This window comes from Crocodylus siamensis, chromosome 8 (genome assembly GCF_052110815.1).
Source record: "Crocodylus siamensis isolate JL-2025a chromosome 8, ASM5211081v1, whole genome shotgun sequence".
Lineage (NCBI taxonomy): Eukaryota > Metazoa > Chordata > Crocodylia > Crocodylidae > Crocodylus > Crocodylus siamensis.
In genome coordinates, this window is record NC_143402.1 from 65,354,141 (window position 1) to 65,374,330 (window position 20,190).

The following is a 20,190-nucleotide window of genomic DNA, read 5'->3' on the forward strand; positions in this document are numbered from 1 at the left end:
CTCGGTTCATTGGCAGTTACACAAAGTTTGTTTCAGGTTAACCCAACATGAACGTGGTTCAAAAGATGCAGCCTTTTCAGTTCAGCCTAATCAGTTGGTTTGACTAACGTGCAACATTTCTTTTCAAATTCCTAAGTTGTTGGGTGGGGATAATATATTTTTAATCAATTCGAAGGAAATTTTGAAACCAAAACTTACTCTGAACTAAAAAATCCTAACATTTAGTTCTGAAAATTTTGGAATGAAGTAAAAAAACTGGGCTTTAAAAAAAAAAAAGGCACCTATTTCGTGGAAACAGGCACATTTTCAAAACATTTGGGTGTCATCAAATCTGTATTTTTCCCAAAAAGGTGTAATTAAAAAATTCCACCCAGCTCTAGTCATGACCAGGGATCCAATTCTCCATTCACTATGGAAAACCTTGGAAAAACTCAGAATCTGTGTTTTTCCACAATCTATCAAAAGCGTGACAAACGGCGCCATTTCTGCTCTCTCTTATTTTTGCCACAGTGTTTGCCTCTCGGCCAGTCAGTGATGGGAGGTTTGCCATTGATGGGCTGAGTCAGGAAAACCGTGGGAAAAATAAGAGAGAGCAGAAATGGCGCTGCTCTCTGTGGGATGCTGTTGTGCTTTCCATAGGTTGTGGAAAAACATGGATTTTTGGGTTTGTTAAATGGAGATTTTTTTGCTTTATTCCCCAGTGGAAAACTAGGATCCCTGGTCATGACTCATCCTGCAAAGAGCAACCCTCAGCAATTCAGCCAGGCTGAGGACCTAATCGCCTTCTCCTCCCCCCTGCCACTGGATTTTGTTTTCATTTCCTGCTGCAGCCAACATTATTTTAAAGACAAAACACCAGGGGATTCCCATAGCCAAAGCCCATAATAAGGCTTTTAAGCTAGGTCAATGTTTAGGCCTAATTGCTCTGACAGCATCTCTAATAAACTAGCCTTTTAAAAAATAAATGGAAGTTGCTTTACATTCTCTCCCCGTTTCCAGAGGGTTTATACAACATCTTTAAAAAAGGAGCGCTAATGTGTTAAAGGATTAGTTTAATCAGACACTATCCAGCAGAAAAAAATGACTTGCCTCTGGAGTTGTTGCACTTTAAAAAAACAGTATTGTGGCATTAGCTGCTCTTTTTAGTCTTTTCAAGATTTAGGAGCTGATGTAAAACCTTCTCAGGTCAATGGCCGGGTTTCTGTGTACTCGGCTTTAGACCCTTAAGACTAGCCCTAGGATCCAGATTGCTAGCCATGAAGGCTAAATATCTCTTGCCATAAGACAGATTCAGGTCAGGCCAGGAAAAACTTATTCATGCTTTGCTGAAGCTTTATTCCTCTTTTAGGCCCTAATACAACAAACCAAATAAGTCAGTCTTTTAGCAGAAGCTTAACTCTTGTGGAAGTCAGGTTACTTACATACGTGCCCACCTGCTTTGCTGGCTGCAACAGGGCTTTGATGGATCTCATGTGGCTGAGAGCAAGAGGGGACTTCAGTCTCCAGGAGTTTTTTTCAACCTTTGACATCTTTCTGAGGTAGCCATCAAAGTGATCCCCAGTTATGGTGGTTGCTTTTGAGCTCTGAGGATACTCGGGGACAGACCCAGAGATTTCATTTGGGGAGTCCAAGCAGGTCTGCAAGGGATGTGCCCATTTGTGCACTATGTCTACACACAACATTTCCTGGCACCATGGAGACATTTGGGGTGGGGTGAGGGGGTCAGCTGATTCCTCACCTCGTCCCCTCCTTGGGGACACTTCTGCACTCATGGCTCACGAATGTGAGGCACCACATTCTTCCACAGAAATCACTAGCTATTGAGCCTTAAATCGAGAATAACTCTTAATAAAGGTTTAGGTTAGAAGTAAACTGAGCACATAGCTGGGAAATGCTGTGGTTTAGAAAAGATTGTACCTTCAGCAATAAGAAGGAAAGGAAGAAAATGGTCGCTGATTGAAAGAATTGCTCGACTACAGTCATGGATTCCACACTTCCAAGAGTTCGGTAGGTCTCTCGCAATCCAGAGCATTCGGCAAATCCTACCTTCTACTTGCTAAGAGCGAGCTTAACCTAGAGGTCACCGTTATCATCGGCAGAGTTTCCGAGGAGCTGCAGGTGTTCAGTGCTCTGAATATCAGCCCCTAAATTTCTCTTTATTTCCATTGCAGGTATCATGCTGGGAGCTCCCAGAAAATGACATCGCATTGGGGTGAATGCAGAGCAGATTTGGATCCTTGACCTTAACTCCCCTGCATTAGCTGTAAATACTTTACTGATACTTTGTGCTAGATTTATAGAAGCGCTGGTTTTATCTTTGCTTTCTCTTTCTGTTAGGTGATTAGTTATTTAAGACATGGAATTAAGCAAAGAGGGAAGAATCTTATAAGACTGACCCTGAGTGGCATTTGCAAGAACAACTTATACAGCCTGAGGGAGAGAACCTATAAACCCGAACTAATATATTGGCAACATAAATGGGTTAATTTGGTAGCAGCTCATTTTAAATGAAATCCAGATCTCAATGAACTCAACTCAATAACAAATCTCATGTTGACTTCAAAGAGGTCCACATTTCCCCTTTATTTTTAAGCTACGGTCTAATCTGAAATACCCAAGTTCTCTTGTTTGGCTCAGTAGATAATGGCTGTAACCTACCTGTACTTGGAATGCAAATTAGAAGTCCTGTAGTTCACCAATTTAGCAGGACATAGTGACCAGCTTCTTATGAAGAGTTTCATAAATCCATTTATTTTACAGTGTGAAGACAAAAGGTAGCAATTCAAAGTCATCTACGTGACTTCGGAATCGAAGTCCATTTTCCATAGGTGACTCAGGCACTTCGGCTGTGTCTATATCAGTGATTCTCAACCAGGTGCTATGATACTGGAGGACGCCATGAGAGCCTTTCAAGACTGCTGCGGCATGCCATGCGGTGTTATCACTGTTAGGTGGGCAAACATGGTTTACAACATAACCCCAGAGATCTTGAATAAGAATCCATAGAGATAAAAGCTTTCTGACCTGTTGTGGTTTTTCTGCGTCTAAAAAACGATGTTGGATTTCTCCGGGGACAGCCTTTTATCTTAGGATCTTACAGACGGTCAAGGTCATCATCCCATCTTAATTACATATAAAGCACTTGAATTAGCACTTTGCCTCGGGACAATAGTGGCTAATTCAAGTTAATTGCCATTCAAGATGCATGGGTAAATGCATAAGTACTGAGCACATGGGGGCCTGAGGGCACTGAGAAGAAGAGTGTAGGGTGACCACCTGCCCCAGTTGAGCAGGACAGTCCCAAAATGGGAACATCAAGTTCCAGTCCTAGGCTACATAACTCTGGGACAGCATTCGTCCCGGATTCCTATTATTGTGCAGGGATCCGGGTTTTTTGTTCACTGTGGAAAAATGCAGGAAATGGCAGGTTTTCCCTAGCAGGCTGGCAGAGTTCCAGTGCACAAGGGGCTGCTGGTGCTGGAAGCGGGACGCAGGGGGTGCCCTGTGCATGTGTGTATGCACACACATGCACATGGCCAGGAATACAGCCCCAGACAGTGGTGGAGAGCAGCTTCCCCAGGTAAGTTTATGGGGAGGGGTGGGGGAGCAGATTGAGGCCCCTACAGTGAGGTAGGGAGTGGGGCAGGGACTGGGCCTGGAGGTGCTGCCCAGCCAGGGCAGTGCATGGGGCCCGTGGCCGGGGCTGAGAGTGGGACAGAGCCATGGGCAGCTCATCCCTGAGGAGGTGGGCAAGGCAGCTCCCTGCCTGTGTGCACATTCCCAGGAAGAGGGGCATGAGGAGCATGTACCCCCCAGATTTGTGCATGGGGCAAATGTAGGCTGCCCACTGCAGGCTTGGGGCTCCCTGCCCTGCTGCCCTCCCTCTGGGAGCCCCATGCTGGCCGTGGCACCATGGCAAGATACCCCATGCCCACCTGGCAGTAGTGGGGGCAGAGGCATGGAGTTGTGCCCCCCACTGCTGCTGGGTGGGCAGGGGGTGCCTTGCCATGGTGGTACAACCGGCACAGGGCTCCTGATGGGAGGGCAGCAGGATGGGCAGCCCGCATCTGACCCTACCCTCATGGGCTTGACTTGGCTCTGCTCTGGCCGTGCTCCCAGGGAAGTGGGTGGGGGGCATCATCTTAGGCCCTTAACCTTCAGGCCAGTTTTACTGCCTTATCTGCAAGTCTGGCATGTAGAGAGCAGGGGGCAGGTAGGTAAGGCATGCTTCTCAGCAGCTGTCTTGACAACACCGTGGAAGCAGTACAGATATATACGCTGTGACAAACCTTTGTGCATCTAAAACGTCCCCCACTGCCTCCTGGTACAGGGCCAAGATGTCATTCTCATTTACCAGTGGAAAAAAATGAGAGTTAGCAGTGATCTAAATGAGAGGAGAAATCGCCCTTGGGTTTTGAAGCTAAGACAAGTCATGCACTCCCCTTTTGGAAGGGGTCATACTGCATGGGCAGTGCAAGGCTTCACTATTCCTTCTTTGCTCTTTCTCAAAAAGCTGTGAGTTAGTTCAATGCTCAGAAACATGAGGGACCCACAGCACTAGCACAAGCTTCCTTCAGACAGTCAGTCAACATGCCTGCTTCCTGCCCTGCAGCCCCATCTGCTACATCCAGCCTCAGCCACATGCAGCTCTGCCAGGACACCTGAATCCCTGCCCTGTGATACCATCTGTCTGTGGCCTACTCAGCTCCCCCTGAACATGTGACTCCCAAACCACACCTAAAGGTTTATCCTGGTCTCGGGCCTCTCAACTAAAGCCATGACATGGACTGGCCAGAGGCATAACAGCCAGTGTCTGAGCCCAGGCCAGCAGGGGCAGCAACTGCCATGTATGTGCCCTCTCTAAGTGGATGCCCACAGCTGGTGGGTGCCCAGTGCTTGTTGCACTACTGGAAGTGGCTTTATGAAGCACCTGCGGATGAAAGGTGATCAAGCTCAATGCTTGTTAGGGACTTTGACAAGGCACTGACACCACTGGCTTGACTCTGCATTACCTTGAAATCTGTGTTGTCCTTTACGCATCAGTGCAGTCTGAACACAGAGCAGATATAAACCACTCCCAGATCAGGAGAGCAGCACTTCATGCCCACTGTGTGCGAGTGTAACTAAGGGTCAGGGTGCCAGGGAATCAAAGCCCACATTCCAAAAAACCCCAGAGACTACTACACTAAACCCATATCCCATGCATTTAACTATTCAGAAAGGAAAGGATCATCTATCACTGTCCTTCTGCAGAGAGGTAAGACCTCTTACATGGCTGGATAGAGAGGTGGGGTTTTTTTAGAGTCCGTGGTTTCCTGCTGACTCTGCACAGCTGCTGGAAAGACATGACCTCCATTAAGCCATTATGCTACATGCAGGGAATGCGATGCAGATAGCCTTTAAACACCAGCTCAGCAGCTGTGTTCCCCTCTCTTTCGGAACATTTCACCAGCACAGATGGCGCTGGGTCAATCAATGCCGTTTGCTGCAATTTTCGGTGACAGCTGGGTAGGCAGCCCAGCAGCAGGGACATAATTATTTTTAATTTAATTTTAACTGAGATTCTGCTATGGAGGTGAAAAAATGACAAATATCTCTATAAGGTGGCTCACTATGTTCTTTGCAGTCTTCTGGAAGAACAGAGAAGAGGCCAGACCAAAGCAAGCTGTGCCCTTTGAATCTGCAGAAATAGTTACCAAGGACCTCACTTCCAACAAGCTGTCATATGGAGACCGGCATCTCTGCTTCCATGTCTAATGGTGTCACAATGCCAGCTAGCTGTCAGCTCCAGAGCAAGGAAAGACCATGTGTAAGTGTGGTAATTCCAGGAAGAGTGCTGACTACAGGGTAGCCCTTTCTGCTGTTCTCTGGAGCACTGTTATTATGGGACTACATATCAATGGTTTGCAGTAAGTTAGATGCTCTAGCCTCCAAACCAATTGCTCTCAACTTTTTTTGGACCTGAGGTACCCCCCGATGCACTCAAGGCACCCTCCTCCATAAGTTTGTAAATTGAGTAGCACTCAATTTCAAAAACTGGCCTAATTATTACAGTGCTTACACCTCCTTGAAGAGAGGCTGGGGGATTGGCCAGGCAGGGACAAGCCTAATTCTGCACTTATCTGCTTATATCCACATACCTTGCTTAGCTCCACACACTTCATGGCACCCTTCAAAGGATCTCAGGGCACCCCAAGATGCCTCAGCACCCTGGTTGAGAATCACTGCTCTAGACACATAATGGAAGGTTTATTTCTGTTTCCTGGGGCCCTTCCCAAATACTTAGATCAGTCTTTTAGTTTTTAGTCTTTTATTGGTGCATTTAGTCACCTCAGACAGCACAAGTCATTCTCTTCCTACTCATCTCACCTTATCTCTTCCTTGTTCAGTCTTTCCCAGTACTATAGACACATCAACCTAGTAATAAGCAACATAATGAAGATGTATCTATGCTCTTCTTTTTAAGAGGCTGCTAGAAGGCTTTTCTCATGACCTTTGTTTAGAAATTGTTCCCATGGTGGGGTGGGGGTATAAGGGGGAACCCAACTATTCCCACTGGCTTCATAGGGTTGTGAGTAGGGCCATCCGCTGCTCGATAAACCATGGGAATTTGTGCAACCTGCCCCAGGAGCAGGAGGCCGAACCAATTTTGCAGTCTGGCAAGCAATCAGGAACAGCCTTAGGTCAACTCCACCGCTCCTTATGACTTCCCTCCCCTGTCTGGCTGCATGCGCTGCCCAGTCCAGCCAAGGGTTGCTTCAGACTGTTTGTACGTAGCCAAGAGAGCTCAGTGAGGGAAACCACAATTGACTGGACATGACTTCATTCATGCTGCTTCCAGCAAGGATCCCCCTGCTCCCAGAAGGCAGCTGAGAACATCTGCCATTTGTTTCTACTTTTGCCTCAGCTAATGAAGAACTTTGCCGTAGGGGTCCACTGATCTATGGGAGAGAAGACCCTGTTGTCAGAGGATTACGAATACCTAGCATGTACACAGGAGCACAGTACTCACCGCTTCAGACCTCGCATACAACTACAAGGCAAGAAACCAGAATCACTAGGAACCCCCTACAACATGCCACAGGTAAAAGCAGGAGAGGTGAGAGCGCTGCCAGTGCTCTGCCACTTCACTAGCTGGCAAGTCGTGGGTAACACATGCTCAGAAGACCACAGGCCAAGGATCATGTCCCATGCTACAGAAGAAAGCAGACCTCTCATAGTCTGTGCCAACCTGACCCACAGAAAAAAATATCCTTCTTGACCCCACATTTGGCTACTGGTATAACCCTGAGTAGAAAAGCAAGGCTCTCTAGCCAGGAACCACTGGGTTTCAGCACCCCTGGTACCAGCAGAGGAATGGCTCAGAAAGCGCTTCAGTGAGAGGAAATAAAGGGGCAGATGCTCAGTGGGTGCAAGTTAGTGTAGCTCCATGGACTTCTATAGAGCTATGCAGATTGATACCAGCAGATCTGGCTTCAAGTATCTATTGCTTGGCATTCCTCAGTCAGTTCTGGATCTGCGTTTGAGAAGTCACCAGCCAAGAAATATATGGTAGTCCTTTGACTGCCTTCACCATGTGTTGCCCTCAGGCTACCTCGTGCTTCCCAAAGACAACAGCCAACCCTCAAAGCATGGGAAACAGGTGATGCAGTGAGATCAGGAAATGTGGGTTCCTCAGCTTTGGATGCCAGTGGTGCCCTCAAACCATGCGGGGAAATCAGGCTGTCCTAGTTTCAGGCCTCAGCAGGTGAGAGAACAGAGGAACATCTCTTCAAATGGTTGTTTTCAGTAAATGTATTTTTTTCCATATAATTTCAAGACCTTTGAGGGGAAGACACTTAGCTGGTGTGAATGCCATTGTGCTGTGGCTGGAGGTTTCCCCAAGACATTTTACTAAATGAGAACATTAAGTGATCAGAGGTTTAAGGGGATTCCTGAACCTGGAAGTTCATTGCAGGGGAGGAGATGGATGACTCAAGGGCTGTGGTCTTTTCCCCTGTAAGTGAACAGATCTGTTCCAGCTGATGCTGAGGTGCGGTGGCTGTGAAGAGAGCAGGTGGGATTCACAAAGCTGCCCCCACTAGGGAAGATCTGCCTGATGAATGGCAATTTCACAGAGAACTCAAGGGCTGAATGGACCCAAGAAACTTCCCCGCTCTGGTCCCTTCTCAGCAGGAGGGTGCTACATAGCAGGGTTTACGCCCTAGGGAGCAGACCTCCACTCTTGCACGGTCACCAAGGAACACCCAAACTGGTTTTGCCCACACCAACTTTGGAAGTCCAAGCAGTATTACCATGTCCGTGACTAGTCCTTTGCTAAGAAGATCTTCTCAGCAGCTGAGTTTATTTTCCTAAGCACAGCACTGCAGGGATACAGCTGTACTATCTCTGTTTTGGAAGCTGCTATGTGCAGAGGGAGCTCATGTATCTCGGTGTAATGCTGCCTCACTGCATAGACATTACTTCAAAAATTCTTCCCAAAACACCCCCTCTGAAGGAGCTAGAGAATTTCCTGACTCCTGTCAGTCTGAGCCAGACCCAAACCATGATTTATTAAGATGCTGTTTTGTGGTATATCATCTTTGTAACAACAGGGACACCTTATCCTACCCAAAGCAAATTGTGAGCAAAATGGAGATCAGCACTTTTATCCCCTCCAGGAAAATTGACTTTAATAATTTGGACAACTTGAAAGGCTCCTGCTGCCAGAGAGGTAAATATTCATGACGAGTATGTTTTTAAGTCTCCAAGTCAGCTTACAAAGTAGGTGCTGCATCTTTCAAAGGTTTTTTTTTTTTTTTTTGCTGCATTGGTTAAAAAAAATAAGGGAACATGGGGATTTTCCTATTGTTATTGAATTGTTCTTTAACAAATCACAATTATTAATAGTCAAATGAAAAGTGGCAGGGAAATGGTAGATGAAAAGTGATCTGTAGCTCTTATAGCACTCGCATGGAGAGATATGGGACAGACAAAGTAAACTGTCTCCTTGCATGGGGGAAGGGTCAGTGGTAGCTAATGCTTTTTGAATATCCCAGCACTGGAAAGAGGGGTCATGATGGGAAGAATGCATCCTGGTTACATGAAAGGGTTAACTCTCTGACGGATGGGGAAAGAGATGATGAGGAAGAGTTGAAGAGGGGACATTAATTGAAAGCTGTTCCAAAGTTCAGTTTCTGCCATGAAGAAATGTCAGTGATGTACCCAAATATGTAAGAGCGTAGCACCCAGTCCTTAGGTTGACCTCTATTATCTACAGCTGAAGGCCTACACTGGAACTGAGACAGAATTGCCAAGTCTGGGTTCCCCATAGCAAGGGCTCACAACTGATGGGTGAGCCTTCAAATGATTAACTATTATTAGGGCTGTGGGAAACAGCACCGTTTTGTTTCAACTTCCGCTTCACTGGGCCAGTGTTTAGTTTTGTTTCAAAACCACTGTTCCGTTTCATTTAGTCAAAACTTTGCTGTTTTGATGCTGTTTTGACGTTTCGCCCATAGGATATAATGGGAAAGCACAAAACTGCCTACAACTTTGTCATTTTATGGCAGATTTGTATGGAAACATCAGGGATAGTAGACCCTTCTGAGGGCATGAAGCCTGCCAAGCTTCAAGGAGATAGGTGTTGGGGTTTCTGGGAAACCGGACCTCAAATTCTTGAAAGCAAAACTTAATGTCACTTGTAATTGTGAAGTCACGGGGGGCGAGGAAACTGCAGGGATGGATGGTAGCCCCTGTGGAGGCCACAAAGCCTGCCAAGTTTCAAGGAGATAGGTGCAGGGGTTTCTGGGAAACTGTACCTCAAGCTGTTGACAAGCAAAACTCATGACGTGTGTGTGTGTGTGTGTGTGTGTATGTGTGTGTGTGTGCACGCGCGTGTGTGTGTGAAGGCACGCCCTCACTGGCACTGGGGCTTCTACACAACACGGTAGTGTGCCCCAGTGAGGCCTCCTCCTCCCCTACAGCCTCCATCCAGTCCACCCCTTTAAATGACAACAGGTAATAACATAGTATGTAGCACCAGCAGCATCTCAGGCAGCCAAACAGTCACAGTCAGTATCAGAGAGGTCCTTCCTCCCTCTTCCCCCTCCCTTTTCTTTCTTTCTGTCTCCCTGCAGGCAAGCCCAGCTTCAGGTTTGAAACTCAAAACGTTCTGAAAGTTTCAAAATGAAACAAGGGCAGTTGAAACATTTTGAGGCTGTTTTGAAGCCCTTCGTTTCATTTTGATTTTGCTGTTTCAAGCTCGAAACAAGTCAAAACAGTGTCAAAACGAAACAGTGGGCCAAATTTTGCACAGCCCTACTAACTGTACAGATTTTACTTATTTCAGCTCCAGAAAAGCCTGCGGCCCAGGCCTTGAAAGGTATTCAGGTGCCTGGAACACCTTTGAAGGTCTGAGCTAGGCTGATTTAGGAACACAAGCCCCACTGAGACTCAAGAACAGGATCCTGGGAGTCCTGGCTAGCACATGACAACATTTTATGAGGCGACTAGAAAGAAAAGACTCCAAATGCTGGGGAAGTCTCATAGGGACAACTGGACTGCTAGCAGTTCCTTGTGCCATTAACTCCTGGAAAACTGGCTGGCCATACTCAACAATGGATGAGGTTCTCTCATTGTTTTAATGAATTGTGGCAGGAATTACCTTGGTCCTCATAATTGCTTTGATAGCAGCTTCGAACTCCTCAGAGTTATTGTAGTCCACTGTCCATACATGAGGCTTCCCAATGAAGTCCTCAACATAGGGGTGTTGGGAGGATACCTGAAAAATGAAACAAATACCAACTGCTTCACATTCTGTAAAGGAAGTGCTGTAACCACAAGCAATGACCTCCCTGCAGCTAGGCACTGGGAGGGGTGAGATAATGGCAGTAGGGACGCTGGTGAAAAAGCTACTGAAGGACAAGATAGGCCCAAAGTGGAGTATTTAATCCAAATACTCCCCACCCTCTAAAGATTTAAAACACCATACAATTATCTAATGAATCTAGACACCCCATTCACATTAATATTCATGAGAACTGGGGCTTGAAATCTTCTTGGCAGCCACAAAAATCTCAGTTTCAGTGAATCAGAGAAAATCCAACTCAAATAGGAACCAGTCCTAGGTGCACCTTAATTATCAAGGTTTTCCAAGACCAAGAGCCACTCTGATTTGTCCATTCTTGGGCTGGTGCTAAGTGAGAGGGAAGAAGATTTCTCCACTTACACACAGTGAGGCCTGAGGAAGGGTGCTGTGACATAAGAAAGCTTGCCTATATCTGTACCAACCTTTCAGTTGGTCCAATAAATTGTATCACCCACAAGAATTCTTGCCTCTCCTATATCTCCTGGACCATCATGGCAACAACATCACCTCAACATTATGTGTGCATCCTCAACATTTCTGCTGTTTTCTGGAGGGAGCCTGACTTTCCAAATCCACTTCTAGTTCAGCATATAGAGTCAAACGACCCTGCTGCCACAGGGGGAGGCTTCTCAACAGCAGGCCTGAGACAATGTCACTTGTCATCCTCAGAGTGCAGCACAAAGCTCACTTCTCAACTCCCTGAAGAACGAGAGCTGAGTAAACCTGGCAGTGGGCTAAAGAGGATACAGCACCAGCTGAACCAAAAGGCAGGGCCATCCATCACACAACCAAGAGGCTCAGTCTGAATTAACCCTCTCATTCTTCTAACAAATCAACCAACCAGCTAGACTCAGACACAAACTATAAAACCCAAGACCTCCCTGGACCCTCCCCAGAAGGCTCAAAGGTGAATACGCAGAGGAATGATAGCAATGAGTTGTATCTTTTTCCGGTCATGCTTCTCCCTAGCGAGAGTGGCTCAGGATGGCCGGCTTGGCTCTTTTAAGACATAAAACAAAATGAGCAGCAGTAAGTCTTCTGTCTCACACATACGCATGTACACTCTTTTTAGGAACTGTTTGCCTCTGACAGCCTTCAGCAAGTCATTAAGGACCAAGTCAAGCCCTCCCAATATCAGTGTAAGTTACAGTATTGTTGGGAAAATGGACAGGCTGCAGACGAGGAGAATTAATGTTTCAGGAGCTAATTACAGCAGCCTTTCTCTGTCTCCACAGGTCAGTGAGATAAATGGGATGTGAGTGGGCACCCACCACACTGTAAGAATGGCTAATGGACCGACTGCTGCAGTTCAGTCTGGGGACAGGCAGAAAAGGGGCTAGTAGTGGAGGTGGGGAGAGAAGAGAGGGTGCTTTACGATTGAGTCTAATGTGTCTGAAAGAAAAACAGAGATTGAGCTCCTTGGTGTGGCCAGTGGGAGAAATTTCTCAACAGGGAAGCATAGATTTACATTGCTTTATCCACTTTATTAATAATACAAGGTTCAATTTGCTCAACCTTTTAAATTTGAAAGAGCTCCCGCTACACTCAGATTGCATTTGTAGCCCAAGAGGGTGGGTTTTTCTTCCCTCTGCAAAACAACTTTCATTCCTATTTTGAGTTCAGGCCCAAATTTTCCTGGGAATTTCAATCCCGGACGTGGGGACGAGGGGGTCAAGCTGTGGCCAAGTTACATGAGTTTTTGGCAAAAGTCTCTTTGCTCAGGTTTTATTTTGTAAAACTGAGAACTAAACCCAGATTCCAGGTTATCTCACCTCCCCAGATCTTGGCAGGCTGCAGTTAAGATGGAGAGGGCAAAATATTACATTTATCCTAGGTACCATTCTCTTGAAATTGGAGGAGGCTTTGATCAATATCTGAATTTTGCAGCTGATCCCCTTCTCTAGTTCAAATCCAGAAGCAAACAACGTGGCTATCTGATATATTGTCATTGTTCAATATTGTAGAATCATGTAAGCAAAATTACCTCTCTTGATGTAGGCTTCCCCCGGAAGAATTCGTGATTGAGGGAGCTGTGTGGTGGATTGAAACGGGACTGCAGGAAAACACAACCATTGGCTATGGCTTCCAAAGGGGCAGGACCTTCATATGGGAACCCAAAGCCTATGAAGAGCTGTAGGAAGCAAAAAAAAAAAAAGAAAAAGAAAAACCCTGGGTGAATATGAACCAAGAATATTGTTGCCCAGACCTTGGCAACCCTACGCTTCACCTGACTCACCAGTTCAAGTTCAGCAAGCTCCACACTTGGCGTTCAGCTCTGCTCTCCTGGAGCCTGATACAACCAAGCTCTTGATGAGTCTTTTATTTTAATTCATAAATAGCTTAAATGTGTTAAAAGTGTCTCTCAAAAATTAGGTCCTTGTGAATGCCAGTTTGCACACAGTATATTTTCAACCCTGGGCCATTAATGTCAATGGAAATTACATCTAGTGGAATTTTCCCACTGATTCCACAAGGAAAGATTTGCTATAATTCTAAAGAGCTTCCTGACTAAAAGAGTCATGGATCCAGGCGGGGAAGGGCCTTAAATTCATGAGCTGCCATCCAGTGCCCTGGCTTTATTTCCTGATCACAGGCTACAAGGATCTTGCCAGTGCATGCTAACCGATCACATAATGAAAGCATAGTAGGAAGTCATTACATAGGAAAAGCCACCAGCTAGAACATGAGGTGGGGGGGGGAGCATATCAGTGGATGGACAGTGTGAGAGTGTGAGTGGTGGGTGGGGAAGCATATACTCTACCTGACTCTAACCAATAGAGAGGCAGTAATAGGAAAGGCATGGCATTTTGGGACCATCGGGCTGCTATAACATCACAGAGATCCAACTCCAGAGCACAGATGAGTAAGTATTAGCAAAACTGTCCTGTGATTATTCATCGAAACCTTAAAGGGAATATCAGTGTGCTGTCACACCTGTGACCTTCTCACTTTGCTCAAGCTCTACTACTCCAAGAGTTTGCAAAAAGGATTTTAAAGTTGAAATAGCTCCCAAAAGCATATTCCACATTTTTCACTATTTGTACCATCTTTGATTAGCCACGTAAGTCATGCAGCATTATTTCTGTTTCCCAGTGGATGAGTTATATAATTAACTAACAAAGTATAAACTGGGCAATCTAACCATCAGTCCTTACCTTGGAGCCGTGTTGGCCATTTATGCAAGTCATTTGCCTACATTTTAGCTACATAAATGAAAGAAATTAGTTACAGAGATCACAGTGTGAACCTTGTACCTGATTGCACAATTCACATTTCAAATGGCCTGAAAACCAAAAATCATGACTATCACTGCTGGAAAAAATTAGCAGCTAATTTTGAATAATAAAAGGATTGGAGAGTTTTGTGATCTGTCTACAGACAATTTGTGAAAAAGAAAAACTTGTCAGATTTAATTCTCAGTTGCAATTATTTTCTCAGCTCAGCTCCTGGATAATTAGTGCTGTTGCTGTGGCCTGCAATCCATGGAAGGCTAAAAGATCTTCAGATAATGGATTTCTTCTCTTCTTCTAATTAGATTACATTTCCCAGGGCAACTCTGCTCTACCTCCGTACCACCTAGCTGATCTATAGGAGGATAACTTTGGACTTTGTCAGAATTCCCTGTGAAAGGCCTGACCGCCCATTGTATACCTTGGCTTTTCTCAGCAGCTGCTGGAATTCATGCTGTGGCAAAAGGCCATGGTTCTTGACAAAGGCTGGGACCTCAGGAGGACGTTGGGTTTCATAATAAACAGTGCCGTGGATTTCCATATACTTGTTGAGGATGGCCAGGAACTTCTCTTTGCCCTGAAGAAGAAAGCAAAGAAAGTCAGATGAACGTGAGATCCCCAAAAGACTTACTTGATTCCATGCTGCCAAGAGAAAGGGAAGGGGCCTAAGTCTGATCTCTGTCCTGGAGCCTTTGAAGTCCTCCTATCTAGCAAGGAAAGACTGTCTTCATTTACAGGGAAGGACTCACCATCATGCAATGGGATTCAGTCTGCACAGCATGGAATCCCCCTGCAAGGAAGGTGGAATTTTAGGGCTCTTGGACTGTCACTGATTTCACACTAGTACAATCCTGTTGAATGGCATGGATTACTCTGGACTAAGAGTAGAGTCCTTGAATCGGGTTTGAGGTACTTGAGTGTAGGATCTACCCAAATGCACAAAAACTGATAAGAAATGACAAATTAGAACACAGAAGACCCAGATTCTCAATGTTATTTAGGCACCTAGCAACCACTGATGCCAGCATCTACGTACTTTGGAAAATCTGGGCCTAATAATTTGTCTAGGCCAATATCTTGGTCCTGCCATACATCAGTAGTGGATCCAGAGGAAGTCCCAAATCCTCCATAATACAATCGAATGTTATGATCTCATATCACTGTGAAGTGGTGGGAAGAGTTTATATTCCTGACCCCAACCAGTTATCAGTTCATGTCCTAAAGCACCGAGGTGAAGAGCTCTTCTAATTTATATCCCATTTTGTTTTTCTCACTTGTATAAATCTCTAAGCCTTTGAAAAAAATCAATGATATTTATTTGCCTTAATGAACTACCACAGCAGTGAGCTCCACAGGTTAATTGTGTTCAAACATCTCCAGCTCTGTATAACCTATTAATTGTTCTTCCCATTACTGAATACAGAGAGAAGGCTTAGCTTTGGATTCTCCCCATCCCAGAAATGTCATTCTACCTCAGACCTGCATGCCAGAGAAGCTGAGTACATAGGGGCCCAAGGGCCCTGTCCCCTGTCGGGAAGAGGGCTGTCACCTGAAATGTATAAAGTTTCCCACATGTCCATCATTTTAGGGTCCCCTCCAGCAAAAATAAGTCAGTGCCTATGATGCTAGCTCTGTCCCATATCAAGAAGCCAAAAAAATCAACAGGATAGGAAGTTCTGCACAAACAACAAAATGAGATGCAGAAGACAGTCACACTTTCTTCTGCATGCATGGGTTTGGATCTCACTTCCTCCATAAGATGCTTTTAAAGACAAAGTTGTGTTTGAAAGACTTGGAATCAGGCAGTTCTGGGTATTGTAAAAAGCACATGATTTCCAGTGTTGTTTAATTAATCAAGCAGCTACATATACCTATACATATAGCAGGAAGTATGTGCACGTACTTGTGGTGTATGTATATATACATTCACACACACATTCATACATGCATGCACACACACTCTGGAATCCAGTTCTAGGAAACGCTCATATAAGAATACTCCTCCTATACTGTTTCACGCTCTTTGAATCTTAATGCATAGCCATTTTGTGCTACACTCAGATGATTCAATCTTGTATGACACAATAACAACACTTAATGTATCTGTAGGACTTTACATCTGAAAAGTGCAGTGCAAACACTATTTAATCCTCACAGGAACCTTTGAAGAGGGCAAGTATTATCATCCCCATTATACGGATGGAGAAACCCACATTTGCTGACATTTGATGGCTGAAAACGTTGAGGCACAATTTCATGTTCCTGGAGTTCATTGGCTGCATGGGATAGAATGACACAAAGATTTAATAGACCTGAATTTGGGATGTGGGTGAGGTCATAAGGGAGGTATGAAGCACCAACAAAATGAGTATCAATAAAACCTATAAGCAGCACATGAGTCTATGCCAGGGACGGGCAATTATTTTGGGCGCAGGGCCACTTACTGAGTTTTGGCAAGCCATTGAGGGCTGCATGACAGGCAGCCAGGGGCAGATAAATATAAATTTTCTCAATTTTTTAGGGGCCCCGTGAGCGAGAGAGAATGGCTTGGTGGGCTGCATTCAGCCTGCAGGCCACGTTTTGCCCACCCCTGGTCTATGTACACATCATGCATTCTACGTATGTCATATATGGGCAAATAAACTCATTTAGGGTCAAGATCCCATTCCAATGGACTCAATTGTAAATCTTCTAGTGTAAAATGCCAGTAGTGCAAGATCAAGCCTTTAGAAATGCTTTTCAGAGTTTTAAAACATTATTTGGTAGTTAGTGTAAATCCTTTTGTATACGTGGTTTTGTCAGTACCAAAGCTTCTTGAAAAGCTCTGCTTTGGAGGGGTGATTTGAAAACAAACATTTTTAAGTTCCCTGTGAACATTTTTTAGGTTTTTGGAAATGTAAACTAAAAAATTATTTTCTCCCCCTTCCTCCCACATTTCTCCTTTGCCCTTTTCCATCTTTTCTATCTTACTAATCAGGAAATAGGGAGAAAACCTGATTTTTTGGTGTGTGTTTCATGGTTTTCTATTTTTAAAAGCACTCAAAAACTTCAAAGGATTAAAGACAGAGTGACACCTTTTTAGAGGAAAAAGACTCGTCCATCAAAAGTCCTGTGGATGGCAGATTTTCAATTAGCTCTGTTCGCAATGACTTCAGCTGCAGCAGTTCAAGGGGGAGCAAGATCGTATCATTAAAAATATTTAGACATCTCTAAGAGTTGCCTAAAATAGGGTTTCTGTGTTCCACATTTTTGTGGTATCTGAATCCAGTAACTTGGGGGCCTATTAAGGATAGGAACAAGTGCTTTGTATGCCATGGGAAACACGAGAATCTCTTTTTTGCTGGGATACAACTGAAGAAAGTCCTGCCCCACTGAGTTCAATGGCCCAAATCCCAGTAACTGCAACAAGCAGGATTTCAACCCTGATTTCTACATCCAAAGAATTCAAAAGATACCAAGTCTTACACACTGGTTAGAAAATTCATGCTGCCTGTCGAGCCCGTCAAATCAAAGTCCTACAAAACCTAACAGCTCACTGGACTAATACAGTTAATGTATACCAGCTTCTTAGCCAACAACACGCAAGGGAGTGCAGCAGTTAGCACTGCATCCAGTTGCCTCTGACAGCTCAACCAAAATGACCGGGTTCCCATTTACAGCTGGGGGAAGCCTCTGGGATCAATGCAGAGTGGCTCATAATCATGCCTCTGGAACTGCAGTGCAATGTCTTAAATGCTCTATCACTGTGTCCCTCAGTGCATAATAACTTGGAAAAAAGGAAGGGGCGGGTAGAAGGAGATGTAAAAAAAAGATGGGCTTCAATGCTGAGAAGAGGTGGAGTGATTGCCTAGTCTCCTCTTCAGGCCTGGATTCAGACCTCATTATTGCCACAAGGCTCCATTAATAGGGTACCATGGGGCTCTGAAGCTGCGCAGTAGTGGGAGGAGGAGATAAGGTAGCCATCAGCTTGTAGGTGATGAGGTCAAAAGAGCAGGATAAATGCAATGCCATCACTTGGGTGCCTATTTATTCCACTAATACATTTGCTGCACAATTACCACAACCGATCCAAAGGGAAGGAGGAGGAGGAGAGGGTCTCGCCTGTAAAAAAGGAATCACTCTCTTCCTCCTCTGAAGTTATTCCAACATGCCGAAGCTGATGGGCACTTTCTGACATGGCTTGGCTACGCTCCTGGGCTGGCACTCCCAGCTGGAGAGTACCAATTTTCCACATAGCAAACACAGAAAACTCCAACTCTTTTTTTGTGAGTAGAGGACTGTGGAGGGGAGGATCATCACGAAGCTGATTACCACCCAAGCTTGCTTGATGTTACCCTTTCAGGATTGAACGGAGTTGTGAAGTACTTCATTATTGTTCTAGCAAACTCAGCCCCGCAGACAAATACAGCACCACACAGTCCTTCCAAGCATGGATTTCATTGAGGGTCTCTTCTCTGTGCTCAACAAAAGAGCAGCAGCCTTCCCTTTGAATTTAGCTGAGATCAGCATTGAGCTTTGCAGCCTCGGCATCTCTCCCCACGCTGCTTCTCATTTCCCTCTCCAGGCTCTTTACAAGCCCTGGATAAAAACTCTCAACAGCATTAACAGAAGAACATAAGACACCCTGCCTGGGCAGGGGGTAAGCAGGAGGGGGTGGGGGGATGCAGAGACTGCAGGAGCCTGGCATTTGTGGAAAGCAGGCTATATTAAAGACTTCTTCCAATTCACAGAACCCCCAGCACATCCTGTTGAGTAATCCATCCAACCTGACTGGTCAGGGATTTAATGGGAAAGAGGCCCTTGATATCATTTATCCTCCCCCATCAGCTGAAGCAGCCCCCGTGGCTAATGCTGCAACAGCAGTAGTACTTAGCTGCCAAAGCAATATGTCAGCACAGGAAAGTGTTCTTCTGCAGACGCCAGGTAACCCTCTGCCTTCCCCCACAGCCCCACTTACTGAGAGAGGAACCTGGGCCCCTGAGAGTGCTCCCCCAGTCTCCCAGGCCTGTGGAGAGGCTGGATAAAGGCTCGTGTCCAGGCTCGTCTCTGTTTTTATGTCAGAAACACTCCAGCATTTTAAGAGATTCTGTCCCCTTCCGCACACCCGCTTCTTCTGGACACTCCTTGCCTTGCCTCTCTGCCCTACCATTAGGATATTCTGCATGATCATTTAGACCTATGTGTATAAGCTGTTATCAGATGGCAGCCCTTTACATCTGGGTTGCACAGGTGTTAAGTAACTACACATAGTATAGACACTGAAGAAGTAGGACGTGTTTCTATCAAAATATACTTCCAGGCTTGTACACATCATGTTTATAGAAAGAGCAGCTGCAAGACATTCATCCCTGCACCACTGCAAATTATTTGAATCCTGTGTAGCATTCATTCAGGGAAAATGAGAGGTAAGATTACACCCGTATAAATTACATAGGTATAAGTATCATGCATCCACAACTGTATCAAGCTGGTTGTTTTCTATAGGCAAACAGGCTATTGCCCTGTCACCAAGAGTCGAGCTATTGTAACATCACTTACTGTGAGTATCTATTACCCAGATAGCTGCTCATCTATCCATTCTGGATACTGGTATAGTTTACATTTGTCACAAAATGGATGATAGTTCTACTAACCTATCTACACTAATAGCTAGGGTTGTGAACCTAGTGACTGGCTCTGATCTTCCTCAAAGTTTGAGTCTTCTGGGTGGCAAAGTTTTGATCCAGGCTCCTCTCTCCTGGAAAGCAAATTGCCTCAGATTCATTCCTTGCCCCTTTTACAACAGCTAATGGCTCCTAACAGTGAAAGGATTTTAATTATATAAATAAATCCATAGGAAGCAAGGGAATGAGAAATCAGTGGAGCCCAGGGAGCTATGCCAGAGCTGGAATCATTTGCTGCAGGAGGTAAGGCTGGGTGTTGGGAGCCATGAATAGCTGTGCGCCAGAAAAAGAACAGCACACAAAAGCATCAAAGAGACATGATTTACAAAGAAAAAAATCTATTAGAAAGGTAGGGCAGGGGAATGAGGAGCCCAATTGTTAGTAAAAGTTCTGTTACTGCCAGAGGGGCAGAAAGGCAAGCAGCATGGGCTAGGGTAACCCCTAATAA

General features: G+C 45.2%; 1 protein-coding gene across 1 annotated transcript in view; it reads right to left on the reverse strand.

The window, feature by feature from the left end:
• Positions 1-20,190, reverse strand: part of MGAT5B (alpha-1,6-mannosylglycoprotein 6-beta-N-acetylglucosaminyltransferase B) — a 188,155-nt gene that overhangs the window by 19,865 nt on the left and 148,100 nt on the right. Inside the window, exons 12-14 of the mRNA XM_090059720.1 lie at positions 14,501-14,656; positions 12,834-12,980; positions 10,646-10,762 (exon numbers count right to left, since the gene is read on the reverse strand). Of these exons, the coding sequence (XP_089915846.1) occupies positions 10,646-10,762; positions 12,834-12,980; positions 14,501-14,656 (420 nt within the window). The remainder of the gene's footprint in view (positions 1-10,645; positions 10,763-12,833; positions 12,981-14,500; positions 14,657-20,190) is intronic.